Here is a 27,965-nt window from a genome sequence, read left to right as displayed (position 1 = left end):
GGTTAGCACAACCTTAGTCACACTTAATAGCTCAACATTTTTTAATAAGATGGAAAAATATTCTCAGCCAATCATTCTTTTCTGTTTTCTAGTCTTACCTACCCCAGCCTCATCATTCAAAAATCCTAAACACTCTATTTCAAAAGCCAAACAAACATTTTAAGAGGCCAGTCTAAGATCGATGTGGCCCAAAACATGTAAAACAAAAAGGCGTTGCAGGAAAAGGGTAATGTTAGATGTTTTTGATCTGGAGGTGATTATAGGCAAACAATATCTAAAACAAAGCTTGAAATTTTTCTTCCGTTATTTCCTAAGTCTCATTTCAAAGGTTTGTTCACATAATCGCATCTTGACGCTCAAGAATACTGTCCTCAGTAGACTGCCAGGTCGGAGACTGCATCGAGAATCGGTGAAGTGCGGAACCGGTCCAAGGGGTGGCGATTCCCGCAAGTGCCACGTAACCAGTACGCCCTAACTAACTTGACATCTAGGAAAAGCTAAGAGAAGAGACGGGGCCGGGGGCGGGGGGGTGTCTGGATTTTAGGGCAGAAGACTCAGGAGGAAACAAGAAATAAGAGCCGCGCGCGGTTCTGGGGCGGGGGGCACCGAGAGATGAAGAGGGGCCAAAGTGGGGCGCAAGAAGGATGCGAGACAAGAGGAGTCACGCGGCTCCCAGCACCTCGGGAGCGCCGGGTCCAATGGCAGGACGGCGCGAGCCGCACCTCAACCTGCCCGAGGACGTCACGACGCCGAGGCGGACGCCGGGCCAATGGGAGGCCGTCACAGGCAGGGGGCGGGGCCCGGAGGAACTGGGCCGGGCCGCGCTGAGACAGTTGGCAGAGTCGTGCGGTCGGGGCGGGGGGAGGATCAGTCGCCGGCGGCAGACGCCGGCCCGCCCTGTCTCACGTCCTCCGCTGGTCACTTCCCGCATGCCGCAGGCTCCTCCCTGAGCCGCGGCGGCGAGGCGTGGGGGGCGCGTCCGGGAACGGCTCGGGGTCGAAGCTTCCAGTCGCCCGCACTTCCTCCTGAGACGCCGGTGCGCGGCTGCCTCGGCGGGCGGGATGGCGGCGGCGGCCCGGGGTAGCGGCCGCGCATCTGCGCCCGGGCTGCTTCTGCTCCTGCTGGTTCCTCTGCTGTGGGCCCCGGCCGGGGTCCGGGCCGTACCCGACGAAGCCCTCAGCCACCGGAACAAGGAACCGCCGGCGCCTGCCCAGCAGCTGCAGCCGCAGCCCGCGGCCGTGCAGGGCCCCGAGCCGGCCCGGGTCGAGGTGAGCGGGACGGGCCCGGGAGGGCGAGGCTGCGGAGCCGGCGGCGCCGGGTACCAGGCTCGCCGCTGCCGGAGCGCCGCCCTCGACTCAGGCTGCCGGCGCGGGGAGGGGAGCTCGTTCCCGGCTTCCCGGGGTGGAAGATCGGGCAGTGTGCCCTTCCCGGGTGGGCCCTGGCCTCGCCCGGCCCCTAATGGGGGAGGGGAGAGCAGAGCTGGGAGGCCACTGTAAACCTTTAGTTCGGGAGGATGCAGATGCTGCTGAGGAAGAAGGCGTCCTGTTGATCAGATGGATCCTAGAGAGCTAGAAATACTCATCCCAAGTAGAAAGTTTTTAACGAAGGGCAGCTGGGAGGCTTTTCGTATTCTCTGAGAATAATAACATCGGTCATTTCATTGTTGAAACAGCTTATCCCGAACTGTTTACCAAATTCAGCGCTGCACAACTTGTGATTTTTGCCAAATATATGTGGATAAGGAATGGTGACTGTTAAAAACGTGCTCTGGCTTGCAGGAAGTAACCCTGAGGAATGCAGAGGAATAGTCTGTATGCAAGCAGTGTGGGATGCCAAAGACTATAAGTGTACCAGAATCTTGCATTTTGGCCTTCACTAAGTAGATATTAACATCTTAATTTATGTTAATAGAATCACTTAGTGACTAGTGTTCAAAATCTCAGCAGCGTTTTTATGTTTAATCCCACTCTGGGTCCTGGGCTTTCTCCTCGTTTCCAGTTTGGATTTCTGAACTCAGATCCTCTGTAGTCTTTTCTAGTAGAGGACGTGGGCGCTCAACCATCACATTTCCACCCCAGGCTACCTCTCAGCCTGTCCTCACCTAACTCATCTTCCTTCCATTGAATTGCATTGTCCTTCTCAGAAATCTTCAGTGAGTTGCCTGTCTTACTGATTTCAGTCCAGCCTCTTCAGCAGGATATTCAGGTTTCTTGGTAATCTGACTGCAGTCAATCCCTCCAGGCTTTTTAGCCCGACTCCCAGTCATACCACTGTACTCACATCCAAGACCTGCCATGTGCTCTGTTGCTTTCCAACAGAGACCTTCAAGTAAAAGGGGTTTAATGAGCTTGAAGCCCACTGATCAGAACCTTTCCCACTTTTCAAGAAGCAGCAGGTTATCTCCTCTCTGAAGACCTCCCTGAAATTTCCTGACTAAAAGTGATTTCTCTCTCCTGCCTGTGACTCCTGGGTCCAGCTGACCCAGCTTGCCATGTCTGAAATTGAACTGAAATGCTGATTCATGAAATTCATTCTTAATGTTCCATCTTTTAGCCTTCTATCATCTCACTCTTTATCAGAAGTTTATTTTAAAGCAATAAATATTTGGGGTTATGTTATCCAGGTCTTACATTAAAGTTTTGGTCATATAGTGATTTTTGAGATACAAATAGTGGTAGGTATGCTGGTTGATACCCTTTTGAACAGCTGGGAGAAGTATAGCTGTGTTAAAAAAAAAAAAAAAAAGGCAGTAGTATCCAGTGACCATATTTAAGTGTCCTAAGAATCCTGTCTATAAAACTGGGGGTGTGGAGGGAAGGGACAGGCACAATATAATTTTTGTTTTTACTGTTTTGATATATTCTTGGTGGTTCTTTTTTGTTTGTTTGTTTTTCTTTTTTCTTTTTCCATTTATTTTTATTAGTTGGAGGCTAATTACTTTACATTGGTGGTTCTTCTTAGACACTAGGAAATTATTCTGTACTTCAGTAGAATCTAATTATTTTGTTTTTAATTATATTTTTATGTAGCTTTTTGTTTTAGCTCTTTTTTTTCCCTCTTGTATTACAGTATGTTGGAAAAGTTTTTTTTCACATATTTTCTAAACTATGTAATATAATATCATTTGCTTTTTTTTGTCCACTTGGTGGAAGTCAGAGTTCAATTTAATAGCCATGTAGGCAAGGATTCAGCGTCACCGAATATCAAAAAGTTTCAAGTGTTTTGCTTTGCAACTACATGCAGCAGATCTTTTTAAAGTGTAGGGTACATAAATATATGTTTTCATGCCATTACCTTAGTGCCACTATGTTAGTTTCCTCTTTTGAAAATGGAGAGAAAAAAAAAATCTCCTTTATTAGGAAGCTTTCAAATGTAAGATGTATTGTAAAAATGTAGTTGTATTTTATAGGGTGCTTTGAAGCAAGATTACTGAACTTCTAATAGGATTTTCTACATTGAATTTTTTTTTTTCTTTCTATAATCAGGTTAAAAAAAAGTTGAGGGAGTTTACTCATAGTTAAAAATAAACCCCATTTCACAAACCCATGAAAAAAGCACTGTTAATTGCTGGGATCATTTCATTTCTGCAGTTTATCTCTAGTGACATACTCAGTTTTTTTCTTATTCCTTTCTTGGGTCAGGGACTTCAGATAGATTTAATAGAGGTAATTTGTAATTTGCTATGTATTCTGGAAGGCTAAAGAAGGACTGCTCTGGTTTCAAAGCACTGTTGATAAATCCACAGACGCCTACCTCTCAACCCAGAACAAATTCTCTATACTGTATTTCTACTTTACTGTTTCTTGGCATTTCTTTTATGTAGTATCTTTTAACACAAAGCTTTTCACACAATATTTTTAACTTTTTTCTGTTTTCATTAAGTTTCAGTCCTGTTCCATCTAGTCCAAACTCCCAGTTCTCTTTACAGCTAAGACTGAAGCCATCAGGCATGAAGACCCTTGTCTTACTCATTATTGCTTCAGAATGAAGTGATCTGATGTTACTGCATTTATTTTTTGGTGTTCTACTATCAGAGCAGTTAATTTAAAAAAAAATCAATGAAACCGGATACATTTCAAATGTCAAAATTTATAAACATATTGCAAAACCGTAACATTTATAAAAGCAAACATAAACATTCATTAAAATAAAAATGTAATTATTAAATATGTTATTCTAATATGAATTAACAGGAAATTCATAAAAAATTTTAAAAAACTAAGCCATCCACAAATAAAAAGATGATCATGAATATTTATAATGTAATTTATTTCTTTATTTTAATGCCATCTTTTAAAACCAAGTTTATCAGTGGTGTCACAGTTTAAGTTACACGTGTATTTTTACACACATTTTTCCAACTTCGGAAAGGTTTTTCTGACTTGATACAATAAAGCAGTGGCAAGGAGACAGTTGGAAGCCAGTTTTAAGCGCTTTCCTATAACTCCTTTATCTTCAAATAATCTCACTTCTTGTGTGGTAACTTGTTGAGGAACTTTGTTTTTGTTTTTGCAGGGACATCAATCTTTTTCTTGGTAGCAGGCTGTAGATTTTGTTTAAAAGAAAGCATCTTCATCTTCAGTTTCATTATGTGTAGATGGAGGTTCTGACGCAGCTGTCTGTATCAGTTTTAATACATATGTGTTCATTTGAACTCTGGAACTAGAATAGAAATTATTTTTTCATTGTTAATTGCTGTTTTCTTCCTTTTCTTGAAGATAAAGAGAAGAATCTTTAGATATTTAGAATATTTTTGTTCTAAAAAATGAAAGGTTATTCTCTAAATGAGGGTGCTTTTTCACAATTTTTCAATTTCAAACTAATTTTAACTCTAAGTAAAGAAGAGTTATATTAAGTTTTTTGCCTTTGGTTTTTAATTATAAGTTATTGACCCTACTCTCAGGATGTAAATAATTTGGATTTTAGATCCAAATCTGCAAGAATGGTATTTGTACGGAGGAGAAGAGTGTATTTCATTACTTTAACGCAGTGTAACTGACCAGTGGAATGCCAAAGTTGGAATTATAGTCGCTGCCTCTGACCTTTCTGTACTAATTTAAATATTTGCTTCTGTGCTAGGACTTTCTGCCTTTCTTCTGTAATGGACAAAACTGTCACCGTTTCCATACTGCCTTTCTCTGTTTATGTGCCCATACTCCTGACCTCTAGTACTTTACTTCCTCAGTATCTTTATTCTCTCCTTTTCTTTGTTTGGTCCCTTTTTATCTGCTTACACATTCCCACAGGTTTCTCCCGTTTGGAGGGGGTGAGGGGAAAGGCAATTGTTTTAACTGCTTGATTGCATTAGTTTCTGTTCTTCAGCTTTATAAATGAAATTTCTAACTAGAGAATTACCCGCTTTTTCACCTTGCTTTAGTCATCTCTTATCTGGCATCATCCCATGTCTTTATATTGAAATTTCATTTTTGAAGGATACCTGTAACCTAATTAATTGCTAAATCCAGGGCTCTTTTTCAGTTCTTCTGTAACACTATTAACTCTACATTTTTAAGAGCCCTACTCTACCTCAGTTTGTATGAACTTCAGGAAGTTATTTAACCCTATTGGTTCTCAGTTTCTTCTTTTATGTTAAATTGGGATAACAGCTTTAAGGTTTTTGAGTATCAAATAAAACAGTATATGAAAATCCCTGGCATTTAGTTAGCTCAGTGAAATGGTGATTGCCCTTAACTTGACCATCTGTGGTGGTGCTCTGCCTGCCTCTCTAAATATCCAAGACAATTTTCTCTTTGTTTCTCTCCTCCACTCCCTTCCCTAAATATAGACATTGTCTGAAGTTCATTTTTTTCAAAGTAATTTCTGCCTTTTCCCTTCAAAATCTAGTCTTACAAAGCTCTAGCTGATAAATTCAGGTTACCAGCAACCAGATAGATACCTTGAGACTATGCTGGCCTAAACTCAGGTGTTTCATTTCTGAAATCTCTTGGATTTCCAAACCTCTTGGAAATCTTTATTTGAAATGCTTTTTATCCTCAAGTCGAACATGTGTGAAACCAAGCCCCTTATTTTTATTCCTCTTTCCCATGTACCTTAGAGGAATATGAATAGCATCTTTGCCTTTTAAAAATTCTATTCTTTTTCTTTCTCATCATGTACAGGATTTTTTCCTTTATTTTGTCTTCAACATGAGCCTTGTGCAGTAGACCTCCTAATTAACTGGTTCAGTGGCTGGTATTCTTTACTTTCTGTCCTGATCTATTAGTCACAGTGCCTTAATTACGTTTGTGTCTTCCACTCAAAAACTTTAAAGGGCTTCTCCCCTGCCTCTAAGCTGGTCCATAAACATACAGGCTTTTCAGTGTGGGCCCAGTTTATCTTTCTTATCTTACTCCAGTCATTCATCTTATGGTTTACTCCCTGTTCTCAGAATAAAGCCTGTTTTCTTTCAAATTGTCAGTCCAGGGAAGGAGGTCGATGTACCTCATGCATTTTCAAGTTATCTGCTCCATGAGTGACTAGCACACATCCTGCTGAGACTTTCCAGGAGCTTTATTAAATGAACCTCCGAATTGATTCCTCTGCATTGGTGAAAGGTTGCCCCATAGGGTTTGACTCCTCCACACTTCCGCACGGGTGTGCGGAACAGTCACTTTCTGGTTGGATCTGCCTGAAGCCAGTTACAGCTTGCAGAATTGATCATCCATGGCTGGAGTAAGAGATTGGGTCAAGTGATTTTTGAAGTGGTGCACAATAGGTGTCTTTAATCATGAGCATGGTGAAAAATCCAAAAGGTACAGAAGAATGTAGAATGAAAAGTGTGCCTCCTCTTGTTTTCTAGCTCAGGGGTCAGCAAACTAGTTTATCACTGACTGCCCCTTTTTGTAAGTAAAGTTTTATTAGAATAGAGCTAGGCCATTCATTCAAGTATTACCTATGGCTTATCTCAGACCATAGCACCAGAGTTGGGTAATTACCAAAGAAACTTTATGGCCCAAAAAATTAAATATTTGGCCCTCTAAGAGAAAGTTTGCCCACACCTGTTCTAGTCATCCTGGTTCCTTCCCTGGCCACTGTTACTGTTTCCTGAGATTTCTTGAGCATTAGCAACTGTGTGTATACTTTATAAACCTGCCTGACTCCCCCGCCCCTTAATGTAATACAGTGACCACATACATAGGACATACTTTTTTTAACTTAAAAATGTCATAGTGATTTTTTTTTTCTTAATAGTGTATATACAACATTCTTACTTTTAGCCCATAAGATTCCAGTAAATGGAACTACCATTTATTAACCAGTTCCCTGTGTATGGGCATTTAGTTATTTTGTCTCTTTTAACTATTACAAATGACAACAATATGTTTATACTTGTTTCTAGTACAAAAAGGTTAACTCCCTGAGTGTTCCTATCTCAAACTGTTTCAGTCCTGTACTTGCCATGACTCACCGCCCACTGTATGCCTTCAGTTCCAGGAGAGTGGGATCCTTAGGGGCTGGAGTTGTTGGGGTAGGCATTGCTCAGGAGGTTCCACAGAAGTTGGATCTTGAGGAATCTAGATAAATAGGAGGATAATAGGAAGGTAGGAAGGGAAGTAGGACTGCATGATAGAAAGCTTGTGGTTACCAAAAACTCCTACTCTTGAACTGCACTGTTCGGTACTACAGCTGTGAGCCATGTGACTGTTCTTAAGCACTTGAAAAGATGTGGCAGGTCCGAATTGAGAGGTGCATGAGATGTGTGCAGTGAATAGATACACACTGGCATTGGAAGATTTGGTAAAAAAAAAAAGAGGGTTAAATATCTCATTAGTCATTTGAAAAATATTCCTAGAGTAGTATTTGGGGTCTGTTGGGTTAAATAAAATAATATTAAAAATAATTTTGTCTGTTTTTATTTTTTAATATCTGGCTAACCACTGGACTGCTAAAGAATTCCCTAGAAATGAAAAAGCCACATTATGTGGCTTTTGCATTATTTACTGTTGGACAGGGTTGCTCTGGCTCACCCTTCACTAGGAAATGTACAGTTCATTTGGGGAATTAGTATGTGATTACATGGGACATGTTGTATAGTTACCAGAATTAAGTATTTGTATCTTATGTTCTAGGCTTAAGAGGGTCATGATGCAGTTCGTTTTGGGGTGATTTAAGTGGTCATGTTTGTGGTGTGCTGTAATAACTGTGACTGTTTACTGTGTGTTAGGCACCGTCCTCGGGCCTTTATGTGTAGTACTTCACTTAATCCTAACAGCAACCTTACCAGTCTATGATAGATGCACCTCATCATAGAGGTGTGAGTAGAGTCACAGGGAGGTAGACTTGCTGGCCCAAGGTCATACAGTAACCAGGAGTGTCTTGGCTCTGAACTCTGACAGTCTGACTCCTGAGCCCGTGTATTAAACCATTACATTCTGCCCCTCTGAAGTTGAACTAGGAAAAGAAGCTGGTCCCTGCACATAGTAATTACTTGGGTAATTGACAACAAATGAACAAATAGTAATTGATCATTTTCTGCATTTATTAACATTTTAAGTTTTTAAATCTTCTGTCTTCATAGTGGGCTTCCCAGGTGGCCTAGTGGTAAAGAATTCACCTGCCAATGCAGGAGCTGCCCAAGATGCAGATTCCTTTTCTGGGTCGGGAAGATCCCCTGGAGGAGGAAATGACAACCACTCCATATTCTTGTTTGGAAAATTCCACGAATAAGGGAGCCTTGTGGGTTACAGTCCATGGGGTCGCAAATGGACACAATTGAGTGTGCACATACACACACACACATACACACATCTTCATAATACCCTGGTACTTCTGTTTTAAATTCTTAATCACACCACAGTTGGTGGCTGTTTAACACTAATTTGGGCTGTCCAGGACCAGCTCAATATATAACAAAAACTATAAGTTGATTTTTTTTTTTATGCTCTGTATATAGAAAGATTTTAAGAATATGTAGTTTTTGTTTTGCTGTTGTTGAGTCACTGAGTTGTTTCTGATTCTCTGTGACCCCGTGTACTACAGCATGCCAGGCTTCCTGTCCTTTACTATCTCTCTGAGTTTGCTCAAACATGAGTTTGCTCATGTCCATTGAATCGGTGATGCCATTCAACCATATTATCCTCTGTCGTCCCTTTCTCCTCCTGCCTTCAATCTTTCCCAGCATCAGGGTCTTTTCCAATGAGTTGGCTCTTTGCATCAGGTGGCCAAAATGTTGGAGCTTCAACTTAAGCGTCGGTCCTTCTAATGAATATTCAGGGTTAATTTCTTTTAGGATTGACTGGTTTGATCTCCTTGCTTTCCAAGGGACTCTTAAGAGTCTTCTCCAACACCATAGTTCACAAGCATCAGTTTTTGCTTTGCTTTGTGCTTATAAGGCAAGTTTTATTTTATCCTCATAATTTCATAGAGGAATGGAGAGGCTAAGTAATGTGGCCTCTGTTTTATAGCTGGGAAATAAGAAACTATGAGAATATGTGTTTTGATCACTATTGTGTTTGTTTTTAAAAGTAAACATTTTCTGTTTGAAATTGGTTGTAAATGGTGTATATTTATTCCTAAAATATTTTCTTGGATTTCGGGTCCTAAATTATTTTGCAACAAGGTTTTTTCATACAAAAAGTATTTCCAAGAGGAAGATGTTGCACTAGTGAAAACTGAATGAAAATGCATATATTTTTTATCATGTTTAAATGCTCTTGCTGCTGCTGCTGCTGCTGCTAAGTCGCTTCAGTCGTGTCCGACTCTGTGCGACCCCACAGACGTCAGCCCACCAGGCTCCCCCGTCCCTGGGATTCTCCAGGCAAGGATGCTGGAGTGGGTTGCCATTTCCTTCTCCAGTGCATGAAAGTGAAAAGTGCAAGTGAAGTCGCTCAGTCATGCCCGACTCTTAGCGACCCCATGGACTGCAGCCCACCAGGCTCCTCCGTCCATGGGATTTTCCAGGCGAGAGTACTGGAGTGGGGTGCCATTGCCTTCTCCACTCTTAGGATATCAAAATAGAAAGGAAACTCATTTTCAAAGGAAAACCAGCATAGTTGGAATGATGATGGAGAGAAAGCTAGAATCTCTTAAAATGGTACTTGGTTAATCATGAGCTGGCCTTCCAGGGCTGCCCTTTCGATTTAACCCTAACGCCAAATATTTTCCGAAATGTTAAATTTCCCAAATCTTTACCTTAGAGGTCTAGTCTGAGTAATGCTTTAATAAAGTTTTCTGATCCTTATCGTGCACTTTGGAAGTCAAGTTTATATCATATGGGTTTCCCAAGTAGCTCAGGGGTAAAGAATCGGCCTGTCAATATAGAAGACGCTAGTTTCATCCCTGGGTTGGGAAGGCCCCCTGGAGGAGGAAATGGCAACCCACTCCCAATATTCTTGCCTGAAAAATCCCACGGACTGAGGAATCTGGCAGGCTACAATCCATGGGGTCACAAAGAGTCAGACACAATTGAGAATGCGTGCAGGCCAGCAGTCCATTTCAACCTCTGGATACCCTCATGGGGTATTCTACTCTTTTCTGTGTGTTAAGCTAAATATAACCTGCCACCTATAACTTTTTACTTATACCCCTTGGGCCCACAGAGACTTTCATATAGACTTTCTCAGTTATTGGAACATAGGCACCCAGTCCTTATGTGATTGTTTTAGAGCCTGAGTTAGCAAACCTTTTTTTTGGTCATGGGCCAGATAATAAATATTTTAGGTTTGGCCACGTATTTGTAAGCTCCCTTAAGGTCTCTGTTGCTTAATGTTCCTTTCCTACTTCTCTCCAGCCCTCTCCCTCCCTCCTTCCCTTTTTCTACTTTTGCAATCCCATAAAAAATGAAAAAAATCATTTTCAGCTGGATCTACTCTTACCAGTAGCTTGCCAGTCCCTGGTTTTAGAGTCTCTTCTGTCTGAGGTAACCTTCAGAGGGCAGTGGTGCCCTCTTAGAAAGTGGTGCCTCAGAGCCAGTACAGAACTCTGGGTGAGGGCTGGGAGGCTCAGAAGATGGGCTTGTCGTTAACTCTTTAAAGTGCTTGCTGCTCTCTTGGAACTTTGTCACATTTTCAACTCAGAATGGCCTTAACAGCAACAAAGACTCAGCTTATCTTCTTTATCAGGCCCCGTTACAGCCTAGGGTATTGGTGTAGGACCATCCATATATCCAGCGATATTAGATCTCAGCTTAGCTAGAGCCAGCTCTTCCTCTAGCCTACTGAGAACTTTCTGGATCCTGCTTTGTTCTCTTTTAAGTATTCATGAAATTTCTCTCAGCTTCCTGTTACGTGAAAGTTTGATAAGGATACCTTGGGTCTTACACCTAAATTATGAATAAAGATTTGAATGAGGCATAGCTAAAAACTCAATTCACACGCATTTATAAAATAAGGTAATTTTAATGTGTGGCTATAGCTGGTCTTTGCTCTTTTTCTAAATTGTTTTGTAGACTTGTGCTTGGATTTCCATTTTAGCAACCATCAATCAGAGGTTGCTGTCACCACTAAGGCAGTGGTTAGATAGTAAATAAGTCTAATGACTACAATAGAAAAACAATCTCAGTTCACTTACAAGTAAAATAATTTAAAATAATCACTTTTTAAAATACAGCTAATATGTATTTTCTAATTTCAGAAAGGATTTACACCAGCTGCTCCAGTTCACACCAATAAAGAAGATCCAGCTACCCAAACTAATTTGGGATTTATCCATGCATTTGTGGCTGCCATATCAGTTATCATTGTATCTGAACTGGGTGATAAGACGTTTTTTATAGCAGCCATCATGGCGATGCGCTATAACCGTTTGACAGTGTTGGCTGGTGCTATGCTTGCCTTGGGCCTGATGACGTGTTTATCAGGTGAGTGCCCTTTCCTCTTGATGCGTCTGTTGCACCTAAGAGAAAGCGTGGTGGCGCCGGGGCCTCCCTCAGTGGCTGAGCACGCAGGCACATGGTGGCCTGGAGTCACTGGATCATTCAGTTACGTTGGAATTTGGTTCGTGTTCCAGAACTTAGGAAACAGAAAATGTTTTCAGTACATAAATTCCTAAAAACCATATTGCACTTTTAAAGTTAAACTTTTAGCTATTCGCAGTCAAGATTCATGCTCCTTATTTTTTTTTTAAAGATTCTTTTCCCATTTAGTCCATTGCAGAGTATCAAGTAGAGTTTCCTGTGCTATGCAGCTGGTTATTGCTAGGTACCTATTTTATATATAGTAGTGTGTATACGTCAGTCCCATTTTCCCAATTTATCTCTTGCCACCCAGCCTCCCCATTCCCTGGTAACTATAGGCTTGTTTTCTGTATCCATGACTCGACTTCTGTTTTGTAAATACGTTCATTTGTACCCCTACCCTTTTTTTATTTTTTTAGATTCCGCGTGTAATCTATGGGCTTCCCTGGTAGCACAGATGGTATGGTACAGAATCTGCCTGCAATGCAGGAGACCTGAGTTCAATCCCTGGGTCAGGAAGATCCCCTGGAGAAGGGAGTTGCAGCCCACACTAGGCAAGAAGCCTAGAGAATTCCCATGGATAGACCATGGGGTTGCAAAGAGTCAGACACGGCTGACTGACTTCCACTCACTCACTATAAGCAGTGTCATGTAAGATTTGTCTTTCTGTGTCTTACTGACTTCACTCAGTAAGTGCTGCATATAGCTGCAAATAGCATTATTTTGTTCTATTTTTTTTTTTTTTTTTTTACTGCTGAGTAATATTCTATTGTATGTATGTGCCACATCTTCTTTATCTAGTTCTCTGATGATAGACTTTTAGATTGCTTCCACGTCCTGGCTGTTTGTGCGGCAGTCACCATTTGGGTGCACGTATCTTTCTGAGTTATGCTTTTCTCTGGGTGTATGCCTGGCTGGGTCATATGGTAGCTCTGTTTTTAGTTTTTCAAGGAAACTCCATACAGTTTTCCATAGTGGCTGAACCAGTTGATATTCCCACCAGCAGTGTAGGAGGGTTCCCTTTTCTTCACACCTTCTCCAGCATTTATTGTTTATAGACTTTTTGATGATGGCTGTTCTGACCGGTGTGAGGTAATACCTCACTATAGTTTTGATTTGCATTTCGCTAATGATGAGCATCTTTTCATGTGCTTTTTGGCCATTTGTATGTCTTTAGAGAAATGTGTATTTAGGTCTTCCATTTTTGATTAAGTTATTTAGTTTTTTGATATTGAGCTGCTGGAGCTCTTTGTATATTTTGGAGATTAATCCCTTGTCAGTTGCTTTGTTTACAAATATTTTCTCCCATTCTGAGGATTGTCTTTTTCTTTTGTTTATGGTTTTCTTTTGCTGTGCTAAAGCTTTTAAGTTTCATTAGATACCATTTGTTTATTTTTGGTTTTATTTTAATTACTATAGGAAGTGAATCAAAAAAGATCTTGCTGAGATTTGTGTCAAAGAATCTTCTGCCTACGTTTTCCTCTTAAGAGTTTTATAGTGCCTGGTCTTAGATTTAGGGCTTTAATCCATTTTGAGTTCATTTTTGTGTCTAGTGTTTAGGGAGTGTTCTGATTTCATTCTTTTACACGTAGCTGTCCAGTGTTCCCAGCACCACTTACTGAAGATACATAACTCCTCATTTATTCACTAATGCTAATATCCAGATGGAAAAAAAGTAAAATTATTTATTTGATTCAAAGTACTCATTATGTTTAAAAAGACGATTTTAACAAGCAAATGTAATATGAATTTAAATATTGTGTAATAAATGTTAAAACACTTAGAAGACAAACATTTAAAAAAAACAGCTATAACAATTTTACCCATATACCAAAAATTAAATAAGTGAGAAGGGTTAAGTAGTTTTTCAGAATGAGTTTAGAGATATGCAAGGAAGAGGTTTGAAGACCACCGATACAGCTTGTTCTTTAGATAGGCCAGGTGAAAGGAGCTGTCAGTGCCTTGATCCTTGCTTTCACTATGGATATTTTTGCTTTCTTTTTTTCAAGTCCAGATAAATTTATTTATATCTAATATCTAAGAAATAGGACTCAAGCCACCACAGAGAAATGCATGTTTCCTGTTGATGGACATTTGGTAATCACATAATGAGGAGTCATGTTCAGTGTATTGTGTTCTGTTAAGCTATCCTTACCCTTTATTAGTAAAGGATTGAAACATTCTTAGAGTCCCAGTTTGTGTTACTTTTGAGTTATTATTATATAGGCTTCAATTAAAAAAAAAAATTAAGACCAAGAGAATGTAAACCTAACACTAAATAATTGAACATATTTTTAGTCTCTGATTCAAAAGCTACCTTGAGCCATGTAGTTGGGTGGAAAAGAACGAGTTTCCCCCTTAGCATCAGACTTGGATTAAAGTTTGATTCTGCCGTGTTTTAACCTAATGACAAGTTACTTGATCTCTTTGGGCTTTAATTCCCCATCTGTTAACTGGAGATAGTATATAACTGCCTCATGGGGTTGTGGTTTGTATTAACACGAGCTCTTAACATTTCAAATACTCATTCACCTTTCTCTTTCAGCATGCTGCAGATTTCTCATGAAACACAGTACGGGACAGGTTCTATTACTGGCTGCTTGGATGCTTGTTAAAGTCTGTCTTTTTAAACATATTATAATAAGTATTTTATGGAATTAAAGAATTTACTACTTTTCACATGTGGGTATTAGCATTATTCATATTTCACAATAAAAACAATTTTCTCTTCAAAAGCAAATTCTGATTCTAGGAAAGATAAGTGGGGCGGGTTTTAAATGGTAAAGTCACTTGTTTGGAATGAGTTTGAATAATACCAGAGAATTTTATTTTTGAAGCTTCCATCTTAAGGACAACTGGAAGACTGTCCTCTCTCTGCCCATTCCCTCCTCGGAACCTGGCTGCATACGTTCTCCACCTCTGCTGGCTCTGAGCAGGGCTAATCGCTTCTGTCCTGACCTTTGGCCTGTCTCCCTCTGACTGCTGGTACTGACAGCTCCTCTCACGTGGACTAATTGAGGCTGCATCAGTGGTCTTCAAGCCTCTTCCCTGTATATCTCCAAAATCATTTTGAAAGACTATGTGCCCCCTCTCACTTTTCATCTTTAGTTCAAGAAGTTTCAAAGATAGAATTTTTGTTTGTTGAACGTTAAATTGTTACAGTTGGTTTTTATAAGTGTTTTAACATTTATTACACAGTGTTTAAAAATACATATTACATTTGCAAACTGATTAAAAAAGAAATTCCATAACAAAAGAAATCTCTGATGTCATACATGTTTAACACAGGCTTGCAAGGTAGTTTAAACCCTGCCTCACTGCTCAGATCTGTTTGCCACATTATTTTCTCATCAGCCTTGTCCACACTGAACTGATGCACCCTGGATGGTTGAGTTCAGTGCTGGGGAATTTCAGCAGTCTCTAAGTGTGGGGATATTGCTTCCCTTTGTGAAATTTCCAGTTTGACACTGTTGTTTTTTTTCTTGTTAGCACTCCAGATTTGCTCCTAAACTGGCTTGCCTTTGCATCCTGAGCCCTTTCTCTGCGTTCTATTCAGGGGCCTGGAACTGCTTTTGGGGGGTGCGAGTGGCAGGAAAGGCATGAAATCCGACATCTTGAGCCTGGAGCTGAATCCTGCCTCTGCTGCTTGCACATTATGCAAACAGGAGCAGGTCACGTGGCTGCCGTTGGCTGAGCACCCTCTGTGTGCGTGACACTTGAGGCCCTCTTTAGGACAAGCCCCTGTCTTGTTCCACATGGACAGAGAGAGGGACATATTACCCATCCGTGGCTCCCTGGCAGTGGAGCTGAGACTCAGAGGCAGCTGTGTCTGACTCTGAATCCAAGGGTTCCGATGGCTTTCTTCAGGATAAGAGGTTCTGCAGGGGAGGTGGGTGAAGCCTGGAGGCTGCAGAGCTGGGGGAGCTATGGGCCCCCAGTCTTTCCTTTGAGAAAAGTTTGCTGTCATCTGTTTGATAATTAACACTTTATTGGGAAAAGGTTTGAAGCTAAAAAATCATTGGAAAATAATTATATTTTTACTCCATTATGACTTTCCAAGTTATTTAAGCCCCTGGGGAATCTTTGCTGTAAACTCAGGATAATAATAGCACCATCCTTAAAGAATAGTAAGATTAAATGAAGTAAAACAAGCAAGCCATCTGGTTAGTTCTACACCAGTTAGTTCTCTTCCTCCTTATCATAAAAAGACTTTGCATCTAGGTATGGCCCAGCTGTGCCCAGCCATACCTAGATGGTTCAACAACTGTTGAACCATTTATTTGGATATTTTCACATTTTTAATGCATGTTTGCTCAGTCGTGTCCAACTCTGTGACCCTTTGGATTTGGACTGTAGCCCACCAGTCTCCTCTGTCCATGGGATTCTCCAGGCAAGAATACTGGAGTGGGTTGCCATTTCGGTCCTCCAGGGGATCTTCTCCAGCTAGGGATCAAACCCGAGTCTCCTGCATTGGAGGCCGATTCTTTACCTGCTGAGCCTTTCAGGGAAGCCCTTAATTACAATAAAAGCTAATTAATTCAATAGATACTTGTTTAGAACCAACTGCTTGCCTAGAAATGTGTTGGATCTGTGGCCAGGGATGCCTGGTGGAAGTGGGGTGGGCTGCTGGGTAATAAAGCGGTTCTGAGAGTCTCCTCCTGCTACATCTCACCCTGAAGAGAGCTTGATGTCTGAACAGCCTCCGCCTGGCATTCTTGTCTTTAGCTTTTTTCAAAGTTTCTCACTAAAATTCAGACCTATCAAGAGAGGCAGCTCCTCAGTTTTTGTGAGTGTGTTCCTTGGGAGGAGCGACCATAGAAAACTCAAGGCAGATCTGGGTGAGGGCCTCAAAAGGATGAGCTGGGAGATGGAGCAGCTGTGGGCTTGCTAGGTGGCACTGTGGTAAAGAACCCACCTGCCGATGTGGGAGACTTGGGTTCGATCCCTGGGTCGGGAAGATCCTCTGGAGAAGGAAATGGCAACCCACTGTAGTATTCTTGCCTCGAGAATCCTGTGGACAGTGGAGCCTGGCAGGCTACAGTCCATGGGGTCCCAAAGAGTCGGGCATGACTGAGCGACTAAACAACAAGAGGTAAGGTTACCGTGATTTTCTTCCTGACTTGGCCAGAGTGGGCCTGCGCCAGTTGTCCCAGGTCTTGGGTCTACTTGCCCTGTTTTAAAATATGGTGGACTTTGCTGGGGATTCAGTGGTAAAGACTTTGCTGCCATTGCAGGGGACATGGGTTTGATCCCTGGTGAGTGAAGTTCCATATGCTGAGATATGGCCAAAAATAAGATACAACCAGTGAAATCTAAATATCATTGGGAGTTTGGTCCTTACCTTCACCAACACCATCATTCTTTTAAAAAAATAATAATAAACATTTGGAAATTTACATTGTTCTTTTCTCTCCTTTAATTCTTATTTTCATTTACTTTCCTCACAGAATTTTATTCCTATGATAAATTTTTTGCTTGAAAATCTTTTGTGGATCACATTTTATTTGTAGCAAAAACACCTTTAAATTGAATTGTAGAACATAGTGAAAATTTCCTTTATTAAGTCTATAAATGTTAAAATTTTTTTTATCAATTGAGTTATAGTTACTAGGTCAGCGTTGATCAAAATAAAATATATCACAGATTTAAGTAAACATTTTTCAAAAGTTGGAAATGCATCTCGTAATGAGATGATAGAACTGTACTTTTAAAATTGTCCATGGATGACACTTATTGCTAGAATGAAGCTAGGTTTAAAGTCAATTCTGATCTTTAAAAAAAATATGTATATATCTAAGGGCTGAGATATTTTATTCACGAAAGGAGACAGGAAAAAGTTTTGTTATAGCCTTGTCACTCAGTTCATTGAACTCCTGGGTTATATGCTAAAAATCACATACTAATCTATCACCAAGTGATTTTAAGTGATTTACCAACTGACAACTTAATAAGGCCTTCTGTCAATTTTGTTAAAAGCAGTTGGATACCATCAAGTATATCACAAAAACTTTTCTAAAATTCATCAAATGACTGTACTTATACATATTAGTCTTTCATTTAGAGGTCCTTTGTTTAACTGGATATATTTAGAAGGAAGTAGTTGAGAAAATTGAAATATTTTTAATTTCAGTGTATTTTTATCAATAAGAGATTTTAAAGTTGTGTCATATCACATGTTTCATGGGGCCTTGGAGCTACAGATTTAGCTCAATTTATGAAAAATCTCTGTCACACTGCCTAATTGCCATGATAATTGGTCCATAGTAAACCATCTAAGTCAGACTTATTTTGTATCAGAAAACATTTACTTGGTTTTTTAACTGAATAAACATGATATATGTCCCCATGGCAACTGTCTGTTTAGAATTCTAAGATGGCTGGCTGGCGGGACTGGGCCTGGAAGCCCCGCTAGGCTTGAGCTGCCTGGGGAAGTAAGCCACTGAGATTTAGTGTCTTTGTGACGCTCTCTTTGTTATAGCGAGACCCTGCCTCGGGGAAAAGCATGCCCCTGGCTGGGGGGTGAGAGCAGCACAATTTCTAAGTAGAAATTATTCCTGCTGAGGCCAACACTCTGTTTCCCACCCGTGGCCACTGTTTGCAGTGCCTGTCATGTTGTTATTTCAGTGCCATGACGTCAGAGACTTGTGTAGGATGGGGAGGCCCAGAGCCCTCTGGTTTGTGATGCCCTGACTAGGTATATCAGGATTTCAGAGCCTCTCTTTGGTGCCCTGGGATCTCTCTATTCTGTGGGAAAGGCGCTGTAGGAAGCTGGGTGAAAGGCGTCTTGGTAGAAGGGCAGAGGGCAGCTGTGATGGGGTGTGGGCATGGAGGACCCGCACCTCCTCGGCTGCAGGTAAGATGGGTTTTAAGGGAATGTGCCTGTGGAAGTTGAACTTAACGCAAATAGATCTCACAAACTTCATCTTCCACAAACTGGAAAGTCTTTGTGTTTCAAAGCCTTCAGTAATCAGCTTTCCTAATTACAGAGTTTAGTTTTCATTTTAATGAGCCCCTCACACCACATTCATGGGCATTCTCATCTTTTTATTCTCTTGGATTCTAAGACACCCCCTGCTTCTAGTTACAGTCTTATCTCTGGAGGAAAAAAAAAAAAAAGGTACCGTAAATATCGACATTCCGCATAGTTTTTAACCCTTGGCCCATTTTTTCCCCCTCAACTAATATTCTTGTGCCACGTTTTCAGTTTAATCACTTGTAAGTCAGTGATTTTTGACTTGATGCAAATCACTTGCTTAAAGAGAAATGACCTCTCATTGTCCACAGAACCGAGTACTCGAGTGTCTGAGGAAAGGCTCCCAAGGAAAGAGGGGATAGAGGGACAGTGACCGGGGAAGAGGAGCAGGGTTTCAGTGCTGGGCACTTGTCTGCTCCCTGTGGAGGTGTCAAGGCAGAGGTCATGGGACTGTGTCAGTAAGTAGTTCCTTTAGATTATCTGGAGATAAAAGCAAAACTCAATTGAGGACATTTAAAAGATTTGCTGCATTTCTAAAATTTTAAAAAACCATTTATGTAAAATAAATTTACAAAGTTGCAAAAATAAGATAGTATAAGGATACCTATATACCTTTTATCCAGATTCACCTGTTAACATTTTTACCACATTTGCTTTAGCATTTGTGACCTCTATCTCTGTATATCTCTAGGTGTACAATATATGTGTATATATGCACATTTTATGTATCTGTAGAGAAAGTATATATACACACAGTATACATCTTTATAGACATAGATTGATAAATTAATCTTATCATCCATATTTTAATTTTGTCAGTTGATCTGATAATAGTCTCTGTCCTCCTGTAGAGGATCTAGTCTAGGTCATATAGTACATTTAGTTCTTTTTAGTTTTTAATCTGAAATGTTTCTATAGGCTTTTCTTACGTGATTTATAATACTTTTTTGAAGATACATCCCCCTCCCCCTTTAATGGGCAGTTCCTCATTTTGCATTTGTGTAGATTTTCCCTCGTGGCTAGATTGGGGTTATGCATTCTTGACTAGAACACTGCATAGCTGACGTGTGTCCCTCTGAAGAGTATCACATCTGGAAGCATGTGATGTCCATTTGTCCCTCACTGGTATTAGTTTTGATCTCCCAGGAAAGTGTGCACTGTCTCTTTATCCTCCCTCACAGTTAACTTGTAATCTTTTGGGAGACACTTTAAGACAGTACAAATACCCTACTCCCCATTGTTTAGCATCAACTGATGACTCTTAGATGATCTGAACTCTACCTCGATGCTTGCAAAATAATGGCTAGTTCCGGTACCCCATCCACATTTACCAGTGAGCCCTGATATGCTATTCCAAGAAAGAACTCACCCCACTCACATTGGTTTGTCTGTTTATTATTAATATAAACTGATGAACTCCTTCTTTTCAGTGGTTTATAATTAATTACTTAACTATATTGTTCCTTAAATTACCAAAGAAAGGGCAGCTGGGGACCCCTCCAGGCTGATGACTCCTGTGTCCTTGTGACATGCTATTATTTGTTTTTGTTCTTCCTTCCTTTCTAATATAACAAGATAGTGCAAGTTCATCTTGTACCTACTTTGCCCAGTCCTGGAATTAGCAATTTCTCTAAAGAGCCTTTTAGTGGGAAGCACATTAGAAACCAAGATCTGAGTGCAAAGCTGCTTCATTGTTACTGAGACATTTGGGCCTTTTCAGTGGGCAGAACTAGAAAATATGTCTGTATTGTGTGTGGGGGGCACATATACACACATACGTGTATAACTTATTGATATGCACAGAAGCATAGGTTTACATTTCTAAACATGATTTTAAAGTCTTTTTCATTTTGTAATACAATGAATCATGGAATGGTTCACCTATGCAGTTATGTATCTGATTAGGCAGTTTTAAAAGTGTTGTGCCCATTTTAGAAAAAGAGCTGATAAAGTGAAAAGTAATTGTATTTATTACATATATGGAAGTGCCCTCTGACCCTGCCATAGTTTTTAATTACTAACTTCATATTATCAATGTGAATGTGTTTCACAGTTAGGGTTTGGGTTCTTGATATAGTTCCAGGTATAGTTTTTTTGTGTAACTTATACAGTTATCCCTCTATACTTTAATGAGAGGAAAGAATAATAAATAAGTTTGAGTCTGTTATGTATATATGTGTGTGTGTGTGTGTGTATGGAATTGTTTTCCTTTGTAAGGTATATTTGTTTTAAATAGTTGCAAAGAAGCACAGTTTCAGTCATGCCGCATTAGAATCTTGTCATGATTCTTCACGATAGAGGTTTGTAATTTAGATTTGTGATGAAGAAATATCATGTAGGACAGTCATATAGCTTCCAGGTTATAAGACCATGAGATGTGTAGAGTACATCAAAGTTACTCTCCTAACTGAAGTACTGTGCCCTGCATGACCTGTGGCAAGCCAGCTTCTGGCAGAAGGTGTTTGAAGAGATGATTATCTTTAGATCTCAGGAGAGATCTGTGTGGAACCCCTGCCACCTTCAGCTGCACCACTGATTTCTTTCTAAACTGTGATAGATAGGTCATTGGTTAGACCTAAGGGCTCAATATTAATGGAGGGAAAGAAGTAGAATTTAAGGTTCTTACCTGTTAGCTTCTAATGTGAACCATTTTCCCTTTAAAACAGGGGTAAATGATGACTTCTGAAGTTAGCTGTTTCTTTGGTTGGTGTATAATCTGCTAATTAATCAGAAATACCATTGCATTTTCTTGCAGTTTTGTTTGGTTATGCCACCACTGTCATCCCCAGGGTGTATACATACTATGTTTCAACTGCATTATTTGCCATTTTTGGCATTAGAATGCTTCGGGAAGGCCTAAAGATGAGTCCAGATGAAGGTCAAGAGGAACTAGAAGAAGTTCAAGCAGAATTAAAGAAAAAAGATGAAGAAGTAAGTCAGAGCGCTGTTGAAAAGGCACTCAACTATTAAGAGTAAGCACTATCTAGAAGGTTTTCCATGGTCATCCATATATGTGAGATGTGTGGGCTACACAGAAATAGCTTATTTTGTTTGGTTTCCATTCTTACATCTGGCTGTGATAAGACTGGGTTAATGGAAATTTGGTAGAGAAAGGCCTCGGGGATAAATGTCTAACACCTGTAATCAAGTTTCTTAATTAGATTGATTATAAGCTCCTGAAAAACAGGAACTTGTTTATAATTTTCTCTGTTTCTTTCCACAGCATCTAGGGTAACAAATGATCAATAAATAATGTTTTATTTATTTCGTTGGGAAGAATTGGAAAAATTGAGAATATTGTATTTCATTTGTTGCCATGTGAGACCAGTGGTTCAAAAGATAAGTTTGGGATCACATAACCTTAGCTTCTGAGAGCATATTCCCATAGACTTTAAACACTCTTTAAAAGAAAGATTAAGCATTTGGGGCTATACTGACTTGGTTTCTGGGGTTAATGTGTTTTTTTTTTTTTTTTTTTAATTTAGTTTCAACGAACCAAACTCTTAAATGGACCAGGAGATGTTGAAACGGGTACAAGCACAACAATACCTCAGAAAAAGTGGCTGCATTTTATTTCACCCATCTTTGTTCAGGCTCTTACATTAACATTCTTAGCAGAATGGGGTGATCGCTCTCAACTGACTACAATTGTTTTGGCAGCTAGAGAGGTGAGTGGTACTTGAAGACGACTGCTTCTGTATTAAAACTAACACTACTTTGCTCCAGGTCACTGGGCCGAGTCAAGGTGGGTCAAGGGATGACTTGATATCCTTGACAGTATGTTTCAGATCTAACACCTCTGCTCACCTTTAAAGCTGACCTTCCCCAATCGCTACAGTCAGTCAGATTAGTCTCTTTTGACTCCTCATTCAGTTTTGCCAAAATGACGGTGTGGCTGTTGTTTTGGCTTACTTTTTTATTTATTTTTTTCTTTTCTTTTCTCAAAACCTTCCTTTATATATTTGTTGAGAACATAAACTGGTATATTATTATTAAAGGCCAGTTTGGCAATAAATACCTAAAGCCTTAAAAGTAGGTCTCTCTGGGTTCTTCCATTCCTTGTGCTAAAAAAATAATTTGAGTGTTGCAAAGGTTACTTAGAAAATTTAAGTCTTAGCCCTAGGTTACTCAGTCCTAAGATACCAAGGCAGAGGACACTTCAGATCATCTTGTCCTAGCCTTTTCTGTACAGATCAGTTCCTGAGGCCCAGAGAGACTGGGCGGCTTGTCACCAGGACTGAAGCTAGTTGTTAGTTGGTAGCAGGGACAAGGACTAGAGTCAAGACTGTCTGCCTTCTAGGCTTTCCTGCTGTATCTTGTTCAGAGTTGTCAGGTGCCACTCTGTAAAAGATAACTTTTTAAAGAAAACATTAAATCCTTATTTCTTTTGAAGGGAATAGTGAAGTTTACATGAGGGTCTGTTGTTCACACAGATTAAGATCTGCTGAGGAGACAGTTGTAGGACAGAAATGCTGCTACTTCTCAGCTCTTGTTGATCTTAACTGATGCTATTTCTTATGATTTTATATCTATTAAATTACATTGTTTTTAGTCAGGTGGTAAGATTTTAGATAGCAAGCTTGATTTGAATTTTTTACCTCCTAGGAGGTATCTACCATAAAAGAACGAGTTGCTTAGCAAAGGCTGCAGTTCAAAATATAAAACAAGGATTGAAGGCCAGGGCTAAAATAGTTAAAGCTGGACAGTTTTGTCAAAGCAGCCTCAAAAATGCTGTATTTTGGGAAAAAAGGGAACTCAATTTTTCCTTTGAGTCCTATGTTTAAAAATAAACTTTCTTTTTAAACATCATTTTAATGGCTTTGTGCTATATTCTTCTTGATTTATAGCCTTTTTTACTGGCATTCAGATTGCCAGAACTGGGCCTTGAAAGTAAGCGACGGCTTCGTGGTGGTGGTGGTTGTGGTTCTGCCACGCAAGCCGTCATGGTGGCAGGGTCGTCGCTCTTTTCTTACACGGTCACCTGAATGGCAGAGTGCCCTGGGACAGGCTGCACATCCCTGGGTTCCCGTGGCCCGCTGCCCGCCTGCCCGCAGTGCGGCGTGTGCGTCCTGGGGCCGAGTCTCTTGCCACACATGAGCACGTGGCTGCGGCATCTGCTTCCGGGTGGTTTGGGGCTGAAACAAGACGATGCGTGTAGGGTCCCAGACACCGGGAGCTCACTCAGCGCCGCGGGGCAGGCGATGAGCTCTTCAGGGCCACACATGTACTTGTCTATTTTTGTTACTTTAATATTCATAATTTGGGGGGGGTAACTTTTTTGTATAATCCATGCTGTAGTCTTAATTCACTCCATTTTAGTCTAAACTTCATTTCTATTTCCAGTAGAATTCAGCATTCCCACTTTGAATTTCACAGAATCCTCTAGTGTCCTTTGAGATGTTCCTAGGTACTAAACAACAACAAAGAAAAAGGTTGAGGAAGAAGGTTCCAGGGTCCAGTAAATTTGGCAAATACTATAATGTGGCTTTTCGTTTTGAAGATGGAACATAAAAAATAACAAAGACTGAAAAATCCTGTATTAAAGGAACCATTTAATTTTATTTAATCGAGTGATTTTTCAGGTGTCATTTTAAAATAGAATGAAACCACCTTCTGTTAGTTTTACTGGTTGTAATACACAGATTTGCGGAATGCAGTCCCAGTCTTCCGCTCCGCATGAAAACATTTCCAGCTGTCTCCATTTCCCCAGTTTGCACACACACTGCACACCCCAGCAGGCGGGCCTGCTTCCTACTTCACGGAGGAAAGCAGAAGTCATTTCTTCATTGCCACCCATCACAGTGGTGGTCCTCTCCCGCCTATTCGGGTCTCAGCCCTCTATGCTCCCACTTAAAGCTTAGAATCTTTGCCTTTCTTCCAGCCCAATCTTAGCATCTTAGCATGCACAAGTTTTTCTCATCTAAAAAAGTTCTACCCCCTTCCTTAATTCTGCTTCTCTTCCAAATGTAAAGCTTCTTCGTGCCCTACTTCCCTCAGTCTTGGAGAGCTTGACTGTGACGGGAACAGGAAGGCTCTGCTTCCTTGCTTACTAAACACTCTGGACTGCAGCTTCTGACTCAGCGGCGTTTTAAGTTCACTGCAGCCACAGATGGGTCCTGCCATGGTCTTCTTGGGAGGCTGCTCACTTGGTCACCTGTTCAGTCTCCCTCGGGCTCCGCTTCTGCTGTCATCCTTCAGGGTTGCCTTCCTCGTGATTGTGTCGTCAACACCTTCCTCCCTTCTCTCCTGGGATGAATATGTTCAGTCCCATCGCTTCTTCTCCATTGAACCCAACTGACTCTTGGACTTCTCTACTTGTAACTTCTGTTGGCATCTGTTTTCCTTTCTTCCTCTGCCTGTTGTACGCACCTTGGGATCACTGCAGTTCATCTAGAGAGTTATGGGTGAGGACCCCAATTGTCCAGCCTGATGTTTTCCCACCTGTCGTCTGTCATTAAGATGTACCAGTCGCGTTTCAGCCTCTCTCATGTCTGTCTGCCTTTCTCCGCCTGGTCTCCCGCGCCAGCCCAGGCCAGCATTCTCCTGCAGGGCTGCTGGAGGAATCTCTCAGTTGATCGCTGGGTCTTGTCTTCTTTCCCTCCAATTCACTTTAGACTTAACTTTTAAAGCACACGCTGTGTCACTCCCCAGTTAGAGACCAATCAGTGTCTTAAAAAGTCTACACTGGAGGCTTCACGACACATCCCCTCCTACCATGATGGACTCCTTGCTTGTGACTCACTGGTTCTCTCTAGAAACGCATGGGTGTCCATGGCTGTCTCCTGCTGCTGGCCTGCTGCCAAGTCAGGTGGTCCAGCTGAAGGACAACTTCAGCGCTGTCTTTTCTGGAAAACTTTCACTGGTCTCCCAGTCTGCCTGCCTCCAGTCTGCTTTGGTGGCAGGTGTCTACTGAATGGTACTGTGTCCTGGTGCTTTAGCTCAGCAGAGGTTGAGAGGCAGGGTCTCTTTTCTTAGGAAGCATCTTCAGACAGCGCTGTGAAGGCTGGCATGGTTTCTTCAGAGTAACCAATACTGCCTGAGGGAAGAGGTGTCCAGGCTGAGTCTCCTTTAGCACTCACTTGAGTGAAATGTTGCCTGTGAGATAGGTTTAGCAACTGCTGAAAGACTGAATTAGGTTTTTTTGATCTTGCACATTGAGTTTATTCTCCTTTTATCTCTAGTCTTAGGTATAATTGGAACATATTCCTTCAAGCAGCCGTTACCCTTTTTATAAATTACACACCTGCATTTGTAGAACTTTTTCCTGTGTTGCTGTTGTTACTGACCTCTTTTCATGGCTGGAAAGCAGTTATCTTTCTCGGGGAGCAGTTTCCACCTTGGCTTTAGATTAACGTTACCCTTGTCCCCAGGACCCCTATGGTGTAGCGGTGGGGGGAACAGTGGGACACTGCCTCTGCACTGGACTGGCGGTCATTGGAGGAAGAATGATAGCGCAAAAGATCTCCGTCAGAACTGGTAAGTCTTTTATTTTTTGTAAATGAGAAAATACCATTTAACGTTTAGAATCACTGAGGTTAGAAAAAGAGTGTGTGTCTTTGAAAGTAGACTATGTCTTTGTTACAGTAATCAGAAGTCCAGTGTATTGGTTCTGCTATTGCAAACATGGGCTGTTTTTCACATGTGTAGATGTTAGTAAAATATAAAGTCACGTCAAAGTATTACTGGATTCATAGTGGCTTTTTGTCAACATATTTAAGTCAGTGAAACAATTATGTGGACATTTGAGAACTTTTAAGCTTTGAAAACATACAGAATTGGTAATCACAGGTGGAGATTATATGTACTGATTCAGCTGAAAATTTCCTGTATAGCTGATCTTAAAAATGGAATAGAAATAGTCTCTCTGCTTGTTCAGAAGTTGTTGAAAATTAAAAAAAAAAAAAGTTGTTGAAAATTTAATTTTTTTAAATTAGAGTATAATTGCTTTGCAATATTGTGTTTCTGCTGTACAGAAGTGAATCAGCTATATGTGTACATGTATCCCCTCCCTTTCGAGTCTTTCCACCCGTTCAGCCCCCCATACCTGGGTTTTAAGATGAGTTATAGTCCTGTTGTTGCTTGTCAGCATTGTCTGAATTTAATATAGTTCTGGAAAATAAACTGATTCCTAACTGTTGAGAGTTGGGCACCTTAAGTATTTCACTATGAAAATGAGGTTGGAGTGTCTCTGATTTGTTTTCAGTGTCCATTTACTAGAAGGACAGGCGGGATCCTGACTCGGGGGGATTTGCCTTTAACTTCTTTCTGTTCTCTTTACAGTGACGATCATAGGAGGCATCGTGTTTTTGGCGTTTGCATTTTCTGCACTATTTATAAGTCCTGATTCTGGTTTTTAACGTTCATTTGTATTTAGTTTAAGATAGGTAACTTTATGTACATAGTGTATATTATAACTAAAAGTGATGGAAAATACTGTATTTTGTAGCATTGATTTGTGAGTTTGACCCACTTAATGGAAGTATTATGTCCAAAAGAAATAATCACTGATTCTATTTGCAAAATGGATTTTTAAAAGAAACCTGATATTTGTGTGAGTTTTTCCTTTTCTCCAGAATAATTATGTTAATATAAGGTCTCCGTTTTTATTTTATTGGCTTTTTTTTTTGGCCAGGGGTGAGGTGGGGGTAGTATTATATAGAGAACCATTGTTCAGGGGGGTCTGCCACTTGATTTTTTTTTCAGCACTGACTGACCCCTTTGTAAAGAATATAAATTTTCTCCTGGATAACCAAGGTGTTTTAAGATATTTACCTTAAAATTCTTCCTGGAGGAAGAATGAATGAATTTCTATCTTTTAAAACATTTTCCTGAGCCAGTAAGCAGTGGTTTAATCAGAAGTCTTTTCAAAGTTTGTCTTTTAAGAGCAAGAGAAAGGCATTGCTGTTATTAATGTGACAATTGTTTGCCAGTCCTTTCCTCCTCTTTTTTAATTGGGTAGAAAACCCAATACAGTAACAGTCAATATTTGACCATGTGGAATTACCAAATCAAAAGAGAATACTGTGAGTGTATTCATATTTTTTCTATATTGAATAAACAATGTAACATACAACATAAATAAAAGTGGTATGACCAGTG

At 40.5% G+C, this 27,965-nt stretch overlaps 1 protein-coding gene across 1 annotated transcript; it reads left to right on the top strand.

Moving 5' to 3' along the window:
- Positions 1-857: 857 nt before the first annotated feature.
- Positions 858-27,965, top strand: TMEM165 (transmembrane protein 165). The gene is made up of 6 exons (XM_061145933.1): positions 858-1,268; positions 11,572-11,797; positions 21,622-21,797; positions 22,352-22,534; positions 26,237-26,342; positions 27,147-27,965. The coding sequence occupies exons 1-6, from the start codon at positions 1,062-1,064 to the stop codon at positions 27,221-27,223; spliced, it is 975 nt and encodes a 324-aa protein (XP_061001916.1). The 5' UTR covers positions 858-1,061; the 3' UTR covers positions 27,224-27,965.

This window comes from Dama dama, chromosome 6 (genome assembly GCF_033118175.1).
Source record: "Dama dama isolate Ldn47 chromosome 6, ASM3311817v1, whole genome shotgun sequence".
Taxonomy (NCBI): domain Eukaryota; kingdom Metazoa; phylum Chordata; class Mammalia; order Artiodactyla; family Cervidae; genus Dama; species Dama dama.
This window is presented reverse-complemented; position numbering and strand designations above follow the sequence as displayed.

What these genes read in the sequence shown, in the direction of transcription:
- TMEM165 (XM_061145933.1), top strand. Translation starts at nt 1,062, where the DNA reads ATGGCGGCGGCGGCCCGGGGTAGCGGCCGCGCATCTGCGCCCGGGCTG. An exon ending in CCGAGCCGGCCCGGGTCGAG is followed by an intron (nt 1,269 to 11,571) that starts GTGAGCGGGACG and finishes TTCTAATTTCAG; the next exon opens with AAAGGATTTACACCAGCTGC. An exon ending in AAAGATCTCCGTCAGAACTG is followed by an intron (nt 26,343 to 27,146) that starts GTAAGTCTTTTA and finishes TTCTCTTTACAG; the next exon opens with TGACGATCATAGGAGGCATC.